Genomic DNA, 17,541 nt, shown 5'->3' on the forward strand with positions numbered 1-17,541 from the left:
AACTTGATCACCTCTTTTTGTCCTGATTAACTCGGAAGAGGCAATTTCATTGTGTGTGCGTTTGGAGAGGACGAATCACCCCCTGGAGGCTTAGTGTTGGTGTTCCTGTTAAGTACTCGTGGAGACAACGGAAGGGAGAAAAAAAAAGGAAGTAACGGAGGAGGGGAGTGGAAAGGGATATGTATGTGTGCACGTGGCGTGGTGATCGAACTAAACGTTAATTTTCTTTAACATTGTTGGTGGCTGTCGTTTCTTTGGACATCGAAGACAGACAGTCGACCATGCGCTGTATATGATGTGTTGGTATATGTTTTGATGTATATTTGTATGTGAAGCCGTGCCCACTCCCTTTTCCACACCGGACCCTCCTGTTTTTGTTTTGGTTGCTGCTCGTTTCTGGGATCGGTTATTGTTTATTCAGAAACTAAGTGGTTCTATGTGCCCCTCTAACCCTTTTCTCTTTTTTTGTTTTTTGCTCCGCTCACATAAAGGGAGTATTCTGACTTTTATGACAGAGTGTAGAGAGAAAGTACATGGGTTTAAAACTGCCTTCTTTTAGACTTTCACTGCGTTGTTGGTTCAACGTGTGAGATTGTGGAACCCATGTAACACACAGACACACACAAAACAGAAATGAAAGCAACAGAAACGAAAACAACGACGTTGAAGGTTGGGGGAAACGTAGGAACCTTTGGGAAAGATATCTAAAAGAGAGAAAGTGTAAGGGAATGAATAAACATATGATACTCCCTTTGTTTTTTTGCATCTTGCTTTCTTTTGCTTCCATCTTTCCCCTTCCTATCCTTGTCGGCCCGACGGCAGCTGCTTTGCGTTCCATACTTTCTTTCTTTCTTTTTTCTTCTCACTGTATTTGCCTTCGTGTGCATGTTGTGGGGACCCTTTTGGTGCCTCTTTGACTCGGCTGTCGGTTTCGAGCAGAGTCACCTTGTATATGTATGTATGAAAGTATATATTTCCTTCGCCGCTGTGCGATCATCATTACCGTCAATTGCTTCTCACTTTGCTTTTTTTTTTTCCTCCTCTCTTTTCATTTGCATACACGCATGGACGCAGTTGGTTGTTCTTGTTGCTTACTCCGGCCGTTAACGCGTCTGCATTTTCTTACCACTCGATACGCATTCATGTGAGCGCAAGTGAGAATGTCGGCAGCATAGCCGCAGTCCGACTCCTGAAGTGGAGAGAGATTTGGGTGGTTCAAGTTAATGGTTTTAGAATGCGACAGTGAACTTTCATTTTTCTTCCCTTTTGGACCCACCGTTGCCCTTGTATTCCATTTGAGTGTACTACCACGTTGCTCAAACATTTCACTAACCGACTGTAAAGGTTTGCACGGTAAATTGTTGTTCGTTCTATTATATCTGATGTTAGAGATATCTTCCCCTTTTCATTCCGAAGTTGAACTCAAGGGAAGACGTAGCGGTGTACCGGAAATGGCCGTCACATCAAAGGCTAAGAAGGAGGAGGCGGAGCTACGCAAAATTGCCAAGCAGGCGCGCACGGCTCGTAAAGAGGTTGCTGCAAAGGAGCGGCGGCTGAAGCTGAAGGGGAAGAAGAGGCAACAGACGGATGGTACTGACAGAGAGAACATTTCATCCAAGCCGGTTACTGGTGGCCACTCAGTGAAACGTCAGGGTGCCATTATTCTCCCAGAGGAGGCTGCAGAAGTCCGGCAGCGTTTGCTCAGTGACACACGGATTGAGAGTGGCGCCGCGGCCCCAGAGAACGGCGGGGCGAAGCGGGACACTGCTATCACCTCTAGCCAACTTTCTAATGCCGCCGCCGTAAGTCGGCAGAAGCCGTTGCTATCTTCTTCATCCCGCGTGGAGGAGCCAGCACATAGCGTGGAGGTGCATCACAAAAGAAAGCAGTTTCTTGTGGGTGTAGCCCTTCATCACGTGCCACCGCAGCATATTGACGTGAGTGGGACGACCGCTACGGCCCTTGTTGTGGACACCTGTAAGCACACCAAGAAGTATCGTCTTGTGCTTCCCATGCCAGAGGGAATATGCGTAGACCCGGCGCAGGCAGAGTATGAGTTTGATTGTGGTGTCCTTCGGTGCGTTCTCCCTATTGTTGGTGAAATACCATCATCTCTTCGACAGGAGCGGGATGCGATGTTGGAGTCCATACAAAAGCAAAAGACACTACGGTTTCGTATGGGTGAAGATGGAGAACTGAAGGTACGGAGCAGGAGAGCGTTGCTTGGCAAGGGTGAGCTAAAGGATGCGGATGGGGATGACAAGAGACGAAAGATTGATGAGAATAATGCCCTTCGAGTCTCTGGTGGAAAAAAGCGAGAAGTCCGACAACAAGCAGAGGACGTGGAAGATGACGGAGCCGATGAGACAGCTGGAGAGAAGGGGAAGGCGGAGGGCGCACGCAATAGGGAGGGGAGGTGTACAAAGAGGGCACGTGAAGTAGTTGAGACCAGTCCTCTGCAGAAGGCTGGTAAGTTGCAGCAGCAGCGGCCATCGCAGCGGGAAGAGCAAATCAGTAACAATAACATCGTGAAGAAGAAGCGGAAGGGACCTGACAGTGCTCTTGAAGAGGAGCAGAAGAAGGCTCTCGAGCTGGCAAAAGCAGCGGGAAGGGCCGCCAAAGCAACGCTGAGAGAGCGCGTTGCGCAAGCCAAAGCAACACAACAGCGGATGCTTCAACGGATGGTAAACCGCCAAAACCGACGGGAAACACAATCAAAGAAGACACGGGACTCTTTTGCCCGCGTACTTGAGGAGCAAAAGCGCCAGTTGATTGCACGAGCTGAGAGAACTGCTGTCGCGACTGCGGTGGCAGCTGGCGGGAAGTCGGATGGAAGGTGTGGTGCAAAGGGAAGGCAAAGTGGTGGAAAGCGAGTAACCTTCGCTGAATCAAAGGGGTCTGCTGAGGAGTAACGCTACGCACTGTCAAACTTCAGGCGAAAGACACGAGAAGCGTGTAGAGGGGGAAGGGTACCACCGTGTGCTTCCCCTGCTACTTTCTTATTTGATTCGCTTCCATTGTTGAAGGGGAAGAGACACGGTGATAACTCAATCAAAAGGTGACGGTGGGCCAGCGCCGGCATGTTGTGTGAAGTACCCGTATGAAAGCTCCATGGGGGCTTCACTTCTGGTAGTTGAAGTGCATACAGAGAGTGAAGATACCCCTTTACGAACTAGCGTAGGGTGGCGTACATTCCAAATGAAGGCGGCGAGCGGCCTATTGGAAAAAGGAGGACTGAAAAGGCGTTGCTAAGGGCGGCGAGTATGGATGGAGAAAACCAGGTGGGTTGTGCCAGTGAAGGCCGCACCGGCGAGGTTATTAGACGGGGAAGCGGCCTCCTCTTCGCTTGCCTCTTTTTGTTCACCCTTTATATACTTAAACCTCCCTGAGAGTGGCGCAGACGCTAGTCCGAACTGAGGAAGTACAATAATAAATGGTAAAAAGTTTAACGCGAATAACAAGCACGGGAAGCTAAGATAATTGTGAAGGTAGTGGAAGCTTGTGGGCAGTGGGGGGGGGCTATTGGGGACGGAATATGAAAAAAAATAGTGAACGATCGGAGGTGAACATGGCACTTTTGTCGTATTCGGTTTGGTTTTTCTAGGAATATTGGTGGAGTTGAATGAGATCGTTTAGGATCTTTTCACCCTCGCTTTCCCCCCGCCCTCAGACCCCTGCGATCGTATAGCCTCTTCAATGGGGGAGAGGTGAGAAAGTCACGTCCACATACATTTGCAAATAAACATGCCGATGTGAACCCTTTTCATGCATATGATTTGCTCGCTTCACGCAGGAGAGGGATGCAAATCAGCCCGTGATGCACTACGCAACAGGTGGCTGGCACTTTGTTCTTCATCTTTCTTCAATTTTTTGCTTTACCTTCGTAATCTACTTTTCAAAGGACCCGCAGCCCCCACGCAGTTTGTCATATGCGACGAAGGCGACAACCGTTAACAGCAGGCATCACGGAGGTTGATGTTGGGGAGGGGGAAGAAAAAAAGGCCCGCGATGGCACCGATTTTCCAGCTGTTAATATATGCTCTTGGAGTGTTTCTGCCGACGCCATAGCAGCAGACTTGGGAAACCAACACGAAGGAAAAGGCGACAGACGTGACGTCGGTGACGAAGCGGATGTGGGGCCGCCGTTAAAACGCTTTAAGATACCGGACAAGGCGCTTGCCCGCATTGAGGCTCAGGCCGCGCTGGCGAGGGATAACGTTGCCGAGCAGCAGAACCCTGCTGTGGGGGACGATGCCACTGACGTGATCAGGCGGCGAAAGTTTTCCGCACTCAAGTATTGCACAGAGGTTGCTGATGAACGGGACTTCAGTGGAGTCAAAAAACCTTTGATTTCGGTGGGCCGACTCCCACGTCACACAGCGGAGCAACGACAGCAGTTACGGCGTGCGCAGCGCAATGTGAAGAATATGACCAGCACAAGCGGACCGCTTGGTTTGTTTGCCGACGGCGGAGACGTCATTCGTTTTGGTTCCGTGGGAAGTGGCAGCAGCGATTCAAACCCCTCCGAGACGTCATCGTTTGATGATGAAGGTTGCCGTACTCTCACCGGTAATGCTGTTGGGCGCAGCGCATCTGCCGCGAGAGAGATACGGAATATCGACCGGCACTTCTCCGGGTACGATAGCGAGGATCTTCCACCTGTGAGTGGTCTTCTTGATGAAGAGACTGAAGAATCCGAGGAATACGAAGAATCCGAAGAATCCGAAGAGGAAAGGAAGATTGCCGATTCAGGGGTCAATTTCGGCGACTGTTGTGCTGAGGCGAACGGGGGAACGGTAAAAGTTATGTCGGTGAAGCGGGGCTTTGGTTTCCAACAGCAGCGGCGCCTGCAGGAAGGTGCACGATCTCCAGGGAACCAGCACGTTGCAGATGAGGGCACAGAAATTGGCGTTGGTAATGAAACTGCCGCTGGGGCTGCCGTATCCACAGGCCGCTGCCAGCGCTACGGTGGAGTGCTGTTTGAGATGCATATTAATCGGGCTGCTGCTGCACCGTGTCACCACACACTTCTGCACGTGAGGAACTCTATAACTGTTCAAGGACCATGTTGTATCATCGGGTTTGGGATCGGCGAGATCACCGTGGGGGGCTTCTTCTTGGGTAGGAAGCATATTACTCTTCTGAGTGATTCACAAAAGGTTGTCGTGATGCCCGTACGGCCTCTCAAGAGCAAAAGTGCTGCATCGGAGTCGCTACCGGTTCCTAAGCGGCAGCTGCATCTGCCGGCGGCCGATGACTGCGTTGTGGTTGCCCCACCAGCGTCAGCGTCTTTTTGTCGGTTTATGGGCATCGGAGAGCCGACAGCAGCTGGTGATACTGCTTCCGAAAGGGATTGTGAAGCAGATGACTTAGAAATGTTCGGCACAGTTGACTGGGATTGGGTCGAGGCGAGCGTCGCAAGAGTGCAAGAAGGCCGTCATGCTGCCGATAACTCCTGTGTTGTGCTCGTTGTTCAGCCCTACAAATCCCACGAGAAGGCACCAACTCGGCGCCGCTATCTTGTGCCAAGAGACACAAGTTCTAGCAAGCGGGAAAATGGAGGAGGTAGGCACAGGGGGAAACTTCACTCTGATTCATTTGTTGAAGTCCCACTCTTTCTCGCTCGACAACCTGTTCCGGGCGTTGACGCAGCGCTGCTTCCTGATGTGGTGCCGGCTGTAGTGAGGCACGGTTCAGGAGCTGTCGTCGTTCTTGGATCGAAGGGTATCGGTAAGTCAACACTTTGTCGTTTTCTCGCGAACGCGCTTCTATCACAGCACGGTGTTTGTTATTGGCTTGAGCTCGACATCGGGCAGCCGGAGTTTGGACCACCTGGTGTTCTGTCGCTCTATTGTGTTAGCAAACCCCTTCTAGCACCCCACGAAAGTGATGGTGTTGATTTTGTGAGGGGGTATTACGTTGGTGGTACGCGGCTTCGCTGTCCGGTCGCTGGCGCTACAGCGCTGACGCGTATTTGCGGCGTCGCCGAACAGTTGCGGAAGCGGTACCCTATCATCGTTAATACACATGGTTGGGTCTTAAGCACCGGAAGACGCATGACTGTTGAGGCGGTGCGGCGGCTGCAACCCACACACATCATTCACCTTGCAAAGAGGCAGGAGGAGCAGTGGGCACGATTTGCCACGGAGTTAGTGGATCCTATCAAAGGCCTCAATGCCAGTGTCGTGAATAAGAGGTTTCTTGTGCACAAGCAAGACGGCATTGCCTGCGGTGCTGCCGGCGCGGACAGCCTGCCGAGTAGTAGAATCCTTGGTCTCCTTCCACATGCTCATGATTTTCGGCCGAAGCGCAGCAGCACCTCGGCTGAGGCAACAAAGTCTTCTTCATTGCCCAAGTGGAGTGGTACGGTTCACACCGTTCAGGTGGTTAGGGACGAAGGATTGTTACGGAAAAGCATGCAGCCAAAGGCGTCCGCAATTCGTAGGGGTATGTGGGGGCGATACTTGGCGCCTATCTTTGAGTATTACGAAGCCACTAGGTTGAGACATGTGAAGCAACAAGTTTCGGAACTTTACAAGGGGGAGGAACCAATCATAGTGGGCGGGCGGCGAACGACGACGTTGTTTACAGGGGAGTTGAGTCATTTTGAGTCGTTGGTGTTTACGGATGTGGCGGACGCCTCTGATCTAACGGTTGACTTTGTCTGTGCTGCGTTGGCGCACAGTGTCGTAGCCTTCTCCATAAGAGTTATTTCTTCTTCACCTGCTCAGGGTGTGGCGGTTTCCCATAAAACAGAGTCGTTGACTAACTGCGATGCTCAAGCATTTCACTACCCAAATTGCCGTTCTCTTGTGGATTTGCCGGATGGATTTCCCATCACCTGCTTTGGTATTGTGGAGAGTAACGAGGCGGACATGCGTTCATCGGGAAAAATAAGAATCCGCTTACCAGTTGGTCGTGACGACGTGCATAAAATGCTGTCAGTATCCGGCGAGGGGAAGAGGGTCTGCATTTCACTGGCGTGCACGCTGGCCGACCGATCTGAAACTGCCGCTGTGGAGGCGCTCTTTTGAAGGTGCTGCTGGACGGCAAACTGATAGGGCGTGCTTAGGCAACTGGACTGCCTAGCAATGGACGAGTCTTACTGTGGAGAATAGTGTGCACAGGTTTTGCGTGGAAACAGGCATATTCCCGGAAATGTGATGTGTGGGGACTAGGTAACGACAGGCGGTAATGATTAATGTCGGTTAACTACTTCAGAGGAATGAGGTAGATGAGAAGGTGATGGATGGGCTAATGGGTGGTGAGTACCGTGATTTCTACAGGGAACGTGCTTCGTCACCTATACAGTTTTCGCTTTCTACTCCCCTTCCCAAGGAGATTAGGAGGGGATGGGGGAGTGGTGATGTCGACCTCTCCATAACTTTGTTTGAATCACTCGCGGCTTTTGCAGCGTCTAGGCTCCTTTGACACTTTTTCGTTAACTCTTTTTTTGGTTTTCGTCTATCTTTTCTTCCGTTCCCTTTGCCTCTATCAACTTCAAGTTTTACGAAGAAAAGTGCGAGAACACGGCCTTCATCTCGCTATTTCAACCTCTCTAGATTTCTTGTTCCCCCCCCAAAAAAAACAGGGAGACATCGTTACTCGTTATATTTCCAGGAGAAGGACGGACCCACAGGCATTTGAAAGCATTGTTTGTGTTATCCCTGATTTGCATTTTTTTTTTTTATCACTCTGTGCCATGCGACGCCCATTGCGTGATTTGTCTTCACGGGTCGTCAGACGCTGGATACGGTGTGATCCGCTGGTAGCGTTGTTGGTGCTGCTATTTTGTATCTGCGCCTCCGACGTTTCCTCATTAACTGAATTTTCTGAGCCACCCCTCACGGCGGAGGGTGATACGGACCCAAAGCAAACTGTGGAAGGTATTGAACCCGTTAATGGAACGTATTTAACTTTTGACCTCGCCATGTACGCATCACGTCCAGCAAGTCGTGTGGAACTCTCCAAAATATACCACCGTGCCCTTCGGGCCCTTTACGACGAAAGCAATCTCACGGAGGCGCTGACATGGATCAAGAAAGGCGCGGCGATGGGGCACGGACGCTTGCACTGGTTGCTGGGGGTCATGTATGCAAGCGGTGTTGGAGTGCCGCAGTCGGATGCCCATGCGATTATGCACTACAAGTTTGCAGCTCTTGAAAGCATTCCAGAGGCTCACATGGCTCTTGGCTCCCGGTACCGTGACGGTGTTGGGGCTCCCCGCAACTGCCAGCTGGCCGTTTCACATTTCCGTGAGGCGGCGGACGCGGTGGCTATGACGTATGGTGAGCTGCCTGGTTCCATAGGTGAAACACGGTTGCGTATGCTTTTTGGAGGTAAGTGGCACGTTTCCACCGATGAGGAGACCGTCCATGCGCTGATGTATGGAGCAGATGGCGGCGCCACTGACAAAATTATTGCGCTTGGCTACATGTACCTTAAGGGACGAAATGGACAGCGTCGCGATAGACTTCGGGCCCGCAGTTGCTTTCTTAGAGCATTGGAGAAGGGAGACGACGCTGCGTATGGTGCGCTCGGTCAATTGTATGCCACTGGGGATCGTGCTGTGGAGCAGGGTGTTGCACGGGATCTTGCCGTTGCCGCTTCGTATTTTTCAAAGGGAGCAGTGAAGGGTGAGCCAACCTCGCTCAATGGTATGGGGTACATGCACGCGATTGGCTATTACCAAAACGACAAACCTGTAACGGATGCAGGCGCCAAACGTCAACCGGATTTTAAAACCGCGGCGAAGTATTTCAGGAAGGGTGCGAATCGTGGAAACACGGAGGCTATGTACAATTTGGGTGTTTTGAAATTACACGGCCGCGGCGTGCCACAAGATCCTGCTGTAGCGATTAGATTGTTTAAGGTTGCGGCGCTGCGTGGAAGTGTCCTTTCGCTCTGGCAACTCGCCCGTCACGCCCAAATGCAAGGTGACTGCCAGCAGGCTGTGCTTCTTTACAGTCGCGTGGTGGCACACGGCTCCATGTTTAACGAGCATAGTGATGGACCGTACTTCCCACGCGGTGAAGAGACCCCTTTCACTCCCACGACTGACAGTACACTCGTACAGTTGCTGGAGCGGCTTGCATTTGCTGAGACCGGCCACTCCGACTCTAGGCGCCGAGCCGTACGGATGCTGAGTGACGAGATTATTGAAGAGGAGGAAGAAGGGCAGCTGCTCAACGGCATCTTTGCAAAGGACGGTCGACCACCGGAGCGCGCGGTTCAGCAACAGGTGAAAGGAAAGGTGTACTTACAGTGGTACCGTGATCCAAGTGGAAGGCGACAACGAGGCACAGCTCGTGGTTCCGCACCGTCGATGAGAGAAATTGGTAGAGGGGGTGGCCACACCCAGCGAAAAATGCTCCTCTCGCAAAGGGAAGCATACAATATGCTGAAGTTACGACTTTTGCAACTAAGCGCTCTCTCTGGCAACTTCGACTCTGAGTTGCAGCTTGGAAATTTTTATTACAATGGTGAAAGTCGTTTCATTGGTGTAGATATGGCGAAGGCACTGCTTCATTACGAGGCGGCGGCGGGCTCCGGCCACTCTGAGGCACTCTTTAGTGCGGGCTTCATGTATCAGTTGGGCCTTGGTGTGGGCGGCAACATTCGTAAACCTGTGGGGGTGTGGGATGCGTTTGTGAGCATAATTACCAACACGGCACTTGACCCCGACGACTCGGTGGACCCTCAAGAGCTCAAGGGACTTGCAACAGATCCTCTCATTATGCTAGAGAGGCGTTTGTACTTGGCGAAACGTTTCTACGACCACGTTAGAGATGTAGATGGTGGCTTGGGCTTTTATGCGGTGTGGTTCGCACGCCTGTCACTGAACTTCCAGTGGTGGTGGCTATATTTCTGCCGGCAGCCGTACGGACTGAGCAGCTTGCTGCGGCTACCGATGCCGAACGCGAAGTACAACGACGATGTTATGCGAGTTGCGGATGTTGAAGGTGCTTCCACGGAGGGACTGGCACTGCGAGGGGAGTTACATGCGGAAATAACCCTCAAAAGCGCGGGTGGGTGGAAGTGGGATGACTGCGTTCTTGTGTTTTGTGCGACGCTGTTGTTCATGTGCCTACTACTAAGGCATCACGGTGCATGAGGACCAACTGCTGTTTTCGCTGCCGTGTTTACACATATTCATAGGACTGGGTGGTGTTAGCAGCGGGTGAACGAAGTGGAAGCCAAAAGATGCGAGTATGGAAATAAATGACGACACTGAATATGTTAAAGCGAACACCAAAGTGAAATCAAGAGTAAAAGGTGTCCGGGTAAGTTTAATATGGCGTGTCATCGTTGGTGCTGCCGACGGTAGCGGTGGTGTGGTGGTGCGGTAAGAGACTGTGCGCGCCAACGCGGAAATGATGCCACGTGTGCGGGGGAGGTTGGAATGTACAAGTATCCATATATGTGTTTATTCGTTTTTTTCCCAAAGAATTTCGAGCGGTATTTTTGAAATCTTCTTCCTCTCTTTCTTGTTTGAAGTGGTAGCTTGGCGTCTTACCGAAGTGGATGGTTAGAGGAGTGTGTGTGTGTGTGTGTGTGTGTGTGTGTCGTGGGATTTACATTTTTTAAGTGTTACATTGTGCGGGGCATTTCCTTGCACATATTCACCTTTTGATGTCATCAGGCGCCCTCCCTACTGTAGGTTGTACCGTTACCGCGTGGAAGCTACGGCAATGCTCCGCGGATACTCGTCTTCTTTGCATCATTCTGCTGGTGTATTGTTTTTTCTTTGTTGTTGCTTGGATATACGCCTTTTCCTAACTGTTTTTGCTGTACATGTCGAATATTTTTCCACTTATTCATTCATGTGACTCAGCATTTGTTCGCTTAGTTCGACGCTGTGTGTGCTTGTATGTATGCGCTTTTCTATGTGGTGCTGAAGAGGTAACTCGTTTGGAGCTCCTGTCCCTGCCTGTAACGTGCCTCTTTCTTCCTGTCAAGCAGATTTGAGGTTTGAAAGAAAGGAGTTTATACATACAAAGAATACTGCGGAGGAGGGAAATTGAAAAAAAAAAGATCAAGTAAGCGTTGTGCGGCATATTCGCCACAGGGAAACGCCAAGGGTGAAGATTGGACCGTAGTGCAACTGGAATTTTCCCACCTCTTTATTTCTCCTTCCTCTGTACGCACTCACTGCAGACAAGGAGAGAAATAGGGTTGGAGGGACGTGAACGAACGGTAGTTGAGATTCAGGCAAGGGAGGCGGGAACGAAGGTACCCTAATTGGGCTAATATCAAACACACGCAAACATATTTGCGTGTAGGTGCTTTGTTTTTGTAACCTTAACTGTTCCTTGCATTGTAGTTTTGCCGCTACCATATTTTTCCGATGCTTCGTCGAACAAGTTGTTGTTTTTGCGCCGTGGCGGAGCGAGTGATTGAGGAGTTCGACGTTGTTGTTGTTGGAGGCGGCCCAGCGGGACTGGCCACAGCCATTCGACTAAAGCAACTCGGTGGGGTCGCAGGGGATGATTTTCGTGTCGCTCTTGTTGAGAAGGGGAGTGAAATTGGGGCGCATACGATTTCTGGTGCCTGCGTAAACATGCGGTCGCTGGATGAGCTCATCCCTGATTGGGAAGTCGCTACTGATCTTCCGACGCTGACAACCGTAACGAGCGACAACTTTTATTATTTGCGTGACCAGAAACGCAGCTTTAGGTCCCCCATAATACCACCCACACTGCAAAACCACAATGCGCGTATCATGTCGCTTGGGTCACTGTGCAGGTGGCTGTCTGAACGAGCAACGGAGTTAGGTGTGGAGGTGTATTCGGGGTTTGCCGCCGCCCGGCCTGTGCTTAACAGCACTGTGACGGCAGTGGAAGGTGTACAGCTTAACGATGTCGGAATCAATAAGAAGGGTGAGAAAACCGAACGGTACGATCCTGGCATGATTTTTAGGGCCAAGCAAACCGTGTTCGCAGAAGGATGCCGTGGTTCTTGCACCAAGCAGTTAGAGAAAATATTCAACCTCCGTGGGAAGCAGAATTTCCAAACGTACGGTCTTGGAGTGAAAGAGGTGTGGGAGGTTCCAGAGGGCAACCATCGCCCTGGTTCTGTTTCGCACACAATAGGTTGGCCACTCACAGATAAGGGCCACGACAACACGTACGGTGGGTCCTTTCTCTACCACTACGGCGATGGTTTGGTCTCCCTTGGGTTTGTTGTAGGCTTGGACTACAAAAATCCTCACATTCGTCCCTACATGGAGTTTCAGAAGTGGAAGACTCACGAGTTGGTAACATCGCAACTGCGTGGCGGTCGGCCGCTTCATTACGGTGCTCGAACACTTGTTGAAGGTGGCTTGGTTTCGCTGCCGCAGTTACACTTTCCTGGCGGTGTGCTCGTTGGCGACTGTGCAGGTTTCCTTAACTTACCAAAGATAAAAGGCACGCACACGGCCATGAAGTCTGGGATGTTGGCCGCGGAGGCCGTGTACGCCGACGCTTTTGTGTCTGGCAGGGAGAAATTAGTGCATGTCGATTGCAAAAGTTACCAAGAGAGGTTTAGGGAAAGTTGGTTATACGAAGAGTTGTATCAGGTGCGCAACGTGCGGCAGACGTTCGCCCGTCACTTCCTGTTGGGCGTGCTGTATACAGGCGTAACAACCCTTCTCACACGCGGCGCGGAGCCGTGGACACTGCGACATCACCAGCCTGACCACAAAAGCCTGAAACCCGCGGCTTCGTGCGTGCAAATTGAGTACCCCAAGCCTGATGGCGAGATTACTTTTGACCTCTTGACAAATCTCAACTTGAGTGGAACGGACCACAACGCTGACCAACCAGCGCATCTGCAACTTCATGATGCCTCTGTACCAATTGACGTCAACCTTTCTCTTTATGATGGCCCAGAGGGGAAGTACTGCCCCGCCAAAGTGTATGAATTTGTGGACGGAAAGCTGGTAATCAACGCACAGAACTGTTTACACTGCAAAGCGTGTGACATCAAGGATCCCACGCAGAATATCGACTGGACGGTGCCCGAGGGCGGTGGTGGTCCCAACTATAACTCACAAATGTGAGAATCTTCATTTGCTTGCGTATTCCTCCCTGACCGCGCCTATGCAACTGGTAATACAGTGCCGTCTGTACTGTTTCCCTCCCTCGACTTCTCCATGTTTGCTTTTTTATTCATTTCTGCCTGGTAGTTTTATTGAGTCCCTATTAACCAATACCGTCCAGCAAGAGGTGAACTGAGAAACAAATAGGTGGACTCCAAACAATGTGAAAGCGTTCTTAACTGTGTGTATGTGTGGGGCGATTTCTATTTATTTTTTGATTATTTTTTTTTGATTCACGCTACAGACATATGACATAACCCGTCTGCTCGATCTTTTGCTGTCCGCTTACTTTTTACTTCTTACAGTTCGTTTCTACTTTTACCGTCCTGCAAAGTAGCTTTTTTACTTTTTTCTGTTCATCTTGCGCGTGTGCTTCATTTCCACCTCCCTTTCACGCTATCGGAATGTGTATGTATGTATGCACGTTCCATTTCACTGGTGCCGTTTGAACTGTGTTGAGCCAGTTGTTGTAACTGGGGGAGAACTGGCTTTTGTGCATGGTGCTCAGTGAAATGGCTCCTGTGGCGTCATAACATTCATCGTTGTTATTGTTACTATCGTTAACTGCCTACCATTTGCTTACACCTGTTTGAGGGCGTATCGATGCAATTGGAGTTTTCGTGTGTGTGATGGAAAGTGTAGGGCTTTTTTTTTTTGTGGCTGTATCAGTAACTGTTATCTATCTTTGCAGTCCTCGCACTTTTCGCTACTTTTGCTTGTATCGTTGCCATGTAAACCTGCCGTTGGAAGCTGCGGTGTACCTTCTTTTGGTTTGTCTGCTTCTACCATCAGACGCCATGTCATTTTTCTTTTCTTCCCCCTTTCCCCTTTTCGCTTTTTCTTTTTTATCCGCCTTTTGTTGTTAAAAATAATAATGATGCTGATAGTGACTACGAAATCCTTAGAGCTTCTTTGCAACCGTTGTCGTTTAACACCACCACGCGCTGAAAATATTGCCTGTGGGTGGCAACGCAGATTACATCGTCTACGAGGGCGCGTCAAAGCACTGGAGGATAATAGTGTGGAGTAAATATAAGAAGAAAAAATATATTTACGAAAACGTTTGCTTTTGTTTTTGTTTGTCACAAATTTAGATCCAGAGGCATCCACAGATAGTTCATGTCGCTTCACTGCTTCTTTGGCTTGGAGCTCCGGCCCGACCAGGTTGCCATTTCCCCACCGATGCCACCAGATAGCTCTTTGGTGTTGACGCACTGTTCACTCACAAGCATTGTGCCAGGTGCCGTCACACTGTACGCGCAGAGCCATGATTTACCGACTCGGTTAGCCCTTTGCACCCTTTCCGCGGACAGAGAATTATATTACGTTCCCCTGCATCACATTTTCTCGCGGAAGGTTTCCTTTACTCTTGTTCCCTCTTCAACTGTGGGTTGTAGTGGTGAAGGTCCTACGGTCCACCTAACTGGGTATTTCGAGAGTGATGAAGACCGATATAACGCCGACAAGGGAGACTCCAGCGATGAGGATAGGGATGAGGAGGAAGAGGATTCCAGTGACGGCATGGAGATGGCATCGCGGCGGTCAAGAGGGGGAGAGAAACCCAAAGGAGACGGTGGGAAACCCAAGAGTTCAAAGGGGAAGGCAAACGGTAACGATGGAGGCAATAAAAGGAGCCGCATCGACGCGGAGAAGAAAGGGAAGGGAAATTAACCCGCGCTAATAGTCATGTGGGTATGTCGGATAGTGGAGCGCTGCTCCTCCACCGTGTTCCCCCTTTCACTTCTCCCAGAGGTGCTGTGATTGACGGCTCCCGCTTCCTTTTCTTTTTTTGCCCATACTGTGACGGATTAGGTTATTCTGAACGTTGGCTAACGCGGGTGGCATGTGTTTATGTATGATGTGCCGTGGGGGAGGGATTCATGACGTGAAAATTTAAGTATAAGAGGTGCGTTTTTGTCTTGGCTAAGTGAGGTAAAAGGATGAGTCTACATTTTATAACTGAGGGTGCAGCTAGCCGGCACCGGGCCCAGCTGGGGTACGTACAGGTCATTGACGCCCTCCTGTTGCATTTTCACCTCTTGTGTTTACCTTTTGATTCGAACACCGTACAAATTTCGTACCTTTGCTACTGCTTCTGCTGCCATTATCTACTGCCTTTCCACGAGAATAGTGGGTCAAGAGTAGGGAAGGCGCTTGAAGTGTGAGAGGGTAGACGGACGACAGAAAAGAGGAAAGGGATTAAGTTGAAAGTGCAAAAGAGAGAAAGACTGTTAGGGAAAGAGGAGGAAGTACCGGAGACTTGTGACTATTCCGTTCTTCCTTTGATCACTTTGTTTTCCTTCACGGTTTGGATGGTGCGAACTGTCGTGGCACGGTTAACGATTGCCTCCCCACAGAATATTTTCGCATCCGGTCACACCGAATCTAAGAAGGATACATCGAATAAGAATAAGCTCTCTTCCCCGCCTACAGAATGTGCCGCCCACTCCAAGAAGGTGGAGGTGTCATACCCTGTTGGGAGCACAACATTGCAGTTAACTGGTGCCCATTTCAGTCTTCGTGGTGGTCCTCGTAGCGACAACATCGATGGCAACACCAGGGACGGGGTTGTTGTTTTATTACAGGCGCACGTCGGCGGTGAACTGGACTCCGAGGCTCGAGTCTTCACTGTGGCGGCTGTCGCCTTGGGGGGGCATCAGTCCATGGATGGTGCGGAGTACCGTTCCAATAAGCGGTCACGCGTCAGTGACAGTCGGCAGTTGGCTCTACCCGATGATGGGCAGAGGGAAGTTACGACGAGTCCTCGTCCCGGTAGCAGACCACTTACTGCCTTCGTGAAGCTCGACCTCCGGCTGCAAATGGAGAGAGTTAGTTTCTCTCTTGTCGCAATCCCAGCCGGGAAGGGTGATGTACATGCAACCCGGGACAACATACGCAAGGATAAGGGTAATAATACTTCAGCTGCTGCCAACCGCAGCGTATTGGTGACGGTGATGGGTGTGGTTTCACCCTTGGTCCTCTAAGAGAGGGCGCAGTGGCAGTGGTGGTACGGTCTTAGGGTTGTGGTACAGTGTGACGCCACATTAATTACTTTCTAGGCATTAATTGCCGAGAAAACGCTGAGGCAAAGCACAGAAAAGATGAGGAAGGCCCCCTTTTTTTTCGTACTTCACAGACTGCTGAGTTCTAATGAGTAATTTCCCTTTCCCTCCCCCCGAATGCCTGAAGAGACTGAACCTGTTGACACCCCTGCACTTTAAGTGGACTACTCAGAGCATGCATTTTCCCATTTGTTATCGTCGCTTCTCGCCCGCCGCTGGTCCGACGTAATGTAAAATGGATTACGCACTCGCGAGCACAGTTAAAGGCTCGAAAACCCTTAGCAATAAAGATTGTGTTTAAAGTTGTACCGGTGCTTGGTAAAGGTTCCACGCGTTCTTTCATTCCAAAGGCATTAGCAGAGAGATCTTTACGTTTCATTTTGCTGTTTTTTTCCCCCTCAAATAACTGCTTGCACGAATGTCTGCGCCTCTTGCACCGCGTCGCACTCGCACTGTCGACTTGGAATTGATGACGAGGGAAGAACTCATTGAACTTGCCAAGAAACAAAGCATAACAAACCGTGAGAAAACCCAGTATATTGCCCACCTGGAGGAGCTTGTGAAGGACATCACCAATCAATCGTCTAATGAAAAGGTGTGCCCAGCAGCCGCCGTGGATTCAGGCGAAGTAACAACGGCTGAGGTGTCGCAGCTCCAACACTCCTTGTTGCAATTGCAGCAAGAGATAGAGCAGGAGCGCGTGACATTTGCTCAGGATATGAGTCGAAGTGAGGAATTAATAACGGCTTTACGTGAGCAGTTGGAGGAAAAGACAAGAGAGTTTCAGACGCTAAGGGAAACAGGAAGCACAGTGCTCACACAGTCGGATGGAATCGTCGCCGCACAAGCCAAGGTGCTAGAGGCCTCTGTTCAGGAGAGAGTAAGGGAGTTGAGAGAGTATGACAGACTCGAGCGTGAAAACCATAAAAACCGTATTAATCAACTGGAAAACGAACTTCAGCGCCTCCGAGAAAGTCAGCAAATAACCGCGCAACAATACACTGCAAGTTCTGGAGGTCCAAGTGCCGAAGCCATAAGGGAAAGCATAGATCGTGAAGTGAAGGAAAAGGTCGAGCAGTGGCAGGATCGAGTGCGAACTGTGGTGGAGCAAGACAGAAAAACAATTCAGGATCTGCGGAATGAACTTTCCCGGTATCAAGACTCGGACCTGGAGACCCAGTCTAGGGAGGAGGCCATGCATGCCTTACAGCAAGAGGTGGAGCAACTGAAGGCACAATTGGCTGAGGCTCAGCGAAGCCATGATGAAGTTGCTGTGGCTAGTGAGGTAAAATGTCGTGAAGTTATGGAGTCTAGGGAGGAGGCCATGCATGCCTTACAGCAAGAAGTGGAGCAACTGAAGGCACAATTGGCTGAGGCTCAGCGAAGCCATGATGAAGT

The 17,541-nt window shown here is 50.5% G+C and overlaps 6 protein-coding genes across 6 annotated transcripts; all 6 read left to right on the forward strand.

The window, feature by feature from the left end:
• Positions 1-1,451: 1,451 nt before the first annotated feature.
• Positions 1,452-2,912, forward strand: TEOVI_000389100 (uncharacterized protein; the record flags this gene model as incomplete). Its single annotated transcript, XM_067226728.1, has 1 exon — positions 1,452-2,912. One exon carries the CDS (start codon positions 1,452-1,454, stop codon positions 2,910-2,912), a length of 1,461 nt encoding a protein of 486 aa, XP_067082829.1.
• Positions 2,913-3,929: 1,017 nt separating this feature from the next.
• Positions 3,930-7,034, forward strand: TEOVI_000389200 (Molybdopterin guanine dinucleotide synthesis protein B, putative; the record flags this gene model as incomplete). The annotated part of the gene is made up of 1 exon (XM_067226729.1): positions 3,930-7,034. The coding sequence occupies one exon, from the start codon at positions 3,930-3,932 to the stop codon at positions 7,032-7,034; it is 3,105 nt and encodes a 1,034-aa protein (XP_067082830.1).
• A 668-nt stretch (positions 7,035-7,702) lies between these two features.
• On the forward strand, positions 7,703-10,114 carry TEOVI_000389300 (Sel1 repeat, putative; the record flags this gene model as incomplete). The annotated part of the gene is made up of 1 exon (XM_067226730.1): positions 7,703-10,114. One exon carries the CDS (start codon positions 7,703-7,705, stop codon positions 10,112-10,114), a length of 2,412 nt encoding a protein of 803 aa, XP_067082831.1.
• A 1,233-nt stretch (positions 10,115-11,347) lies between these two features.
• TEOVI_000389400 (electron transfer flavoprotein-ubiquinone oxidoreductase, putative) lies at positions 11,348-13,042 on the forward strand (the record flags this gene model as incomplete). Its single annotated transcript, XM_067226731.1, has 1 exon — positions 11,348-13,042. One exon carries the CDS (start codon positions 11,348-11,350, stop codon positions 13,040-13,042), a length of 1,695 nt encoding a protein of 564 aa, XP_067082832.1.
• A 1,158-nt stretch (positions 13,043-14,200) lies between these two features.
• On the forward strand, positions 14,201-14,752 carry TEOVI_000389500 (uncharacterized protein; the record flags this gene model as incomplete). The annotated part of the gene is made up of 1 exon (XM_067226732.1): positions 14,201-14,752. One exon carries the CDS (start codon positions 14,201-14,203, stop codon positions 14,750-14,752), a length of 552 nt encoding a protein of 183 aa, XP_067082833.1.
• A 641-nt stretch (positions 14,753-15,393) lies between these two features.
• On the forward strand, positions 15,394-16,065 carry TEOVI_000389600 (uncharacterized protein; the record flags this gene model as incomplete). The annotated part of the gene is made up of 1 exon (XM_067226733.1): positions 15,394-16,065. One exon carries the CDS (start codon positions 15,394-15,396, stop codon positions 16,063-16,065), a length of 672 nt encoding a protein of 223 aa, XP_067082834.1.
• Between the last annotated feature and the right edge of the window lie 1,476 nt (positions 16,066-17,541).

The sequence above is a fragment of the Trypanosoma equiperdum genome (assembly GCF_001457755.1).
Source record: "Trypanosoma equiperdum strain OVI genome assembly, contig: ctg_832, whole genome shotgun sequence".
In the NCBI taxonomy this organism is placed as follows: domain Eukaryota; phylum Euglenozoa; class Kinetoplastea; order Trypanosomatida; family Trypanosomatidae; genus Trypanosoma; species Trypanosoma equiperdum.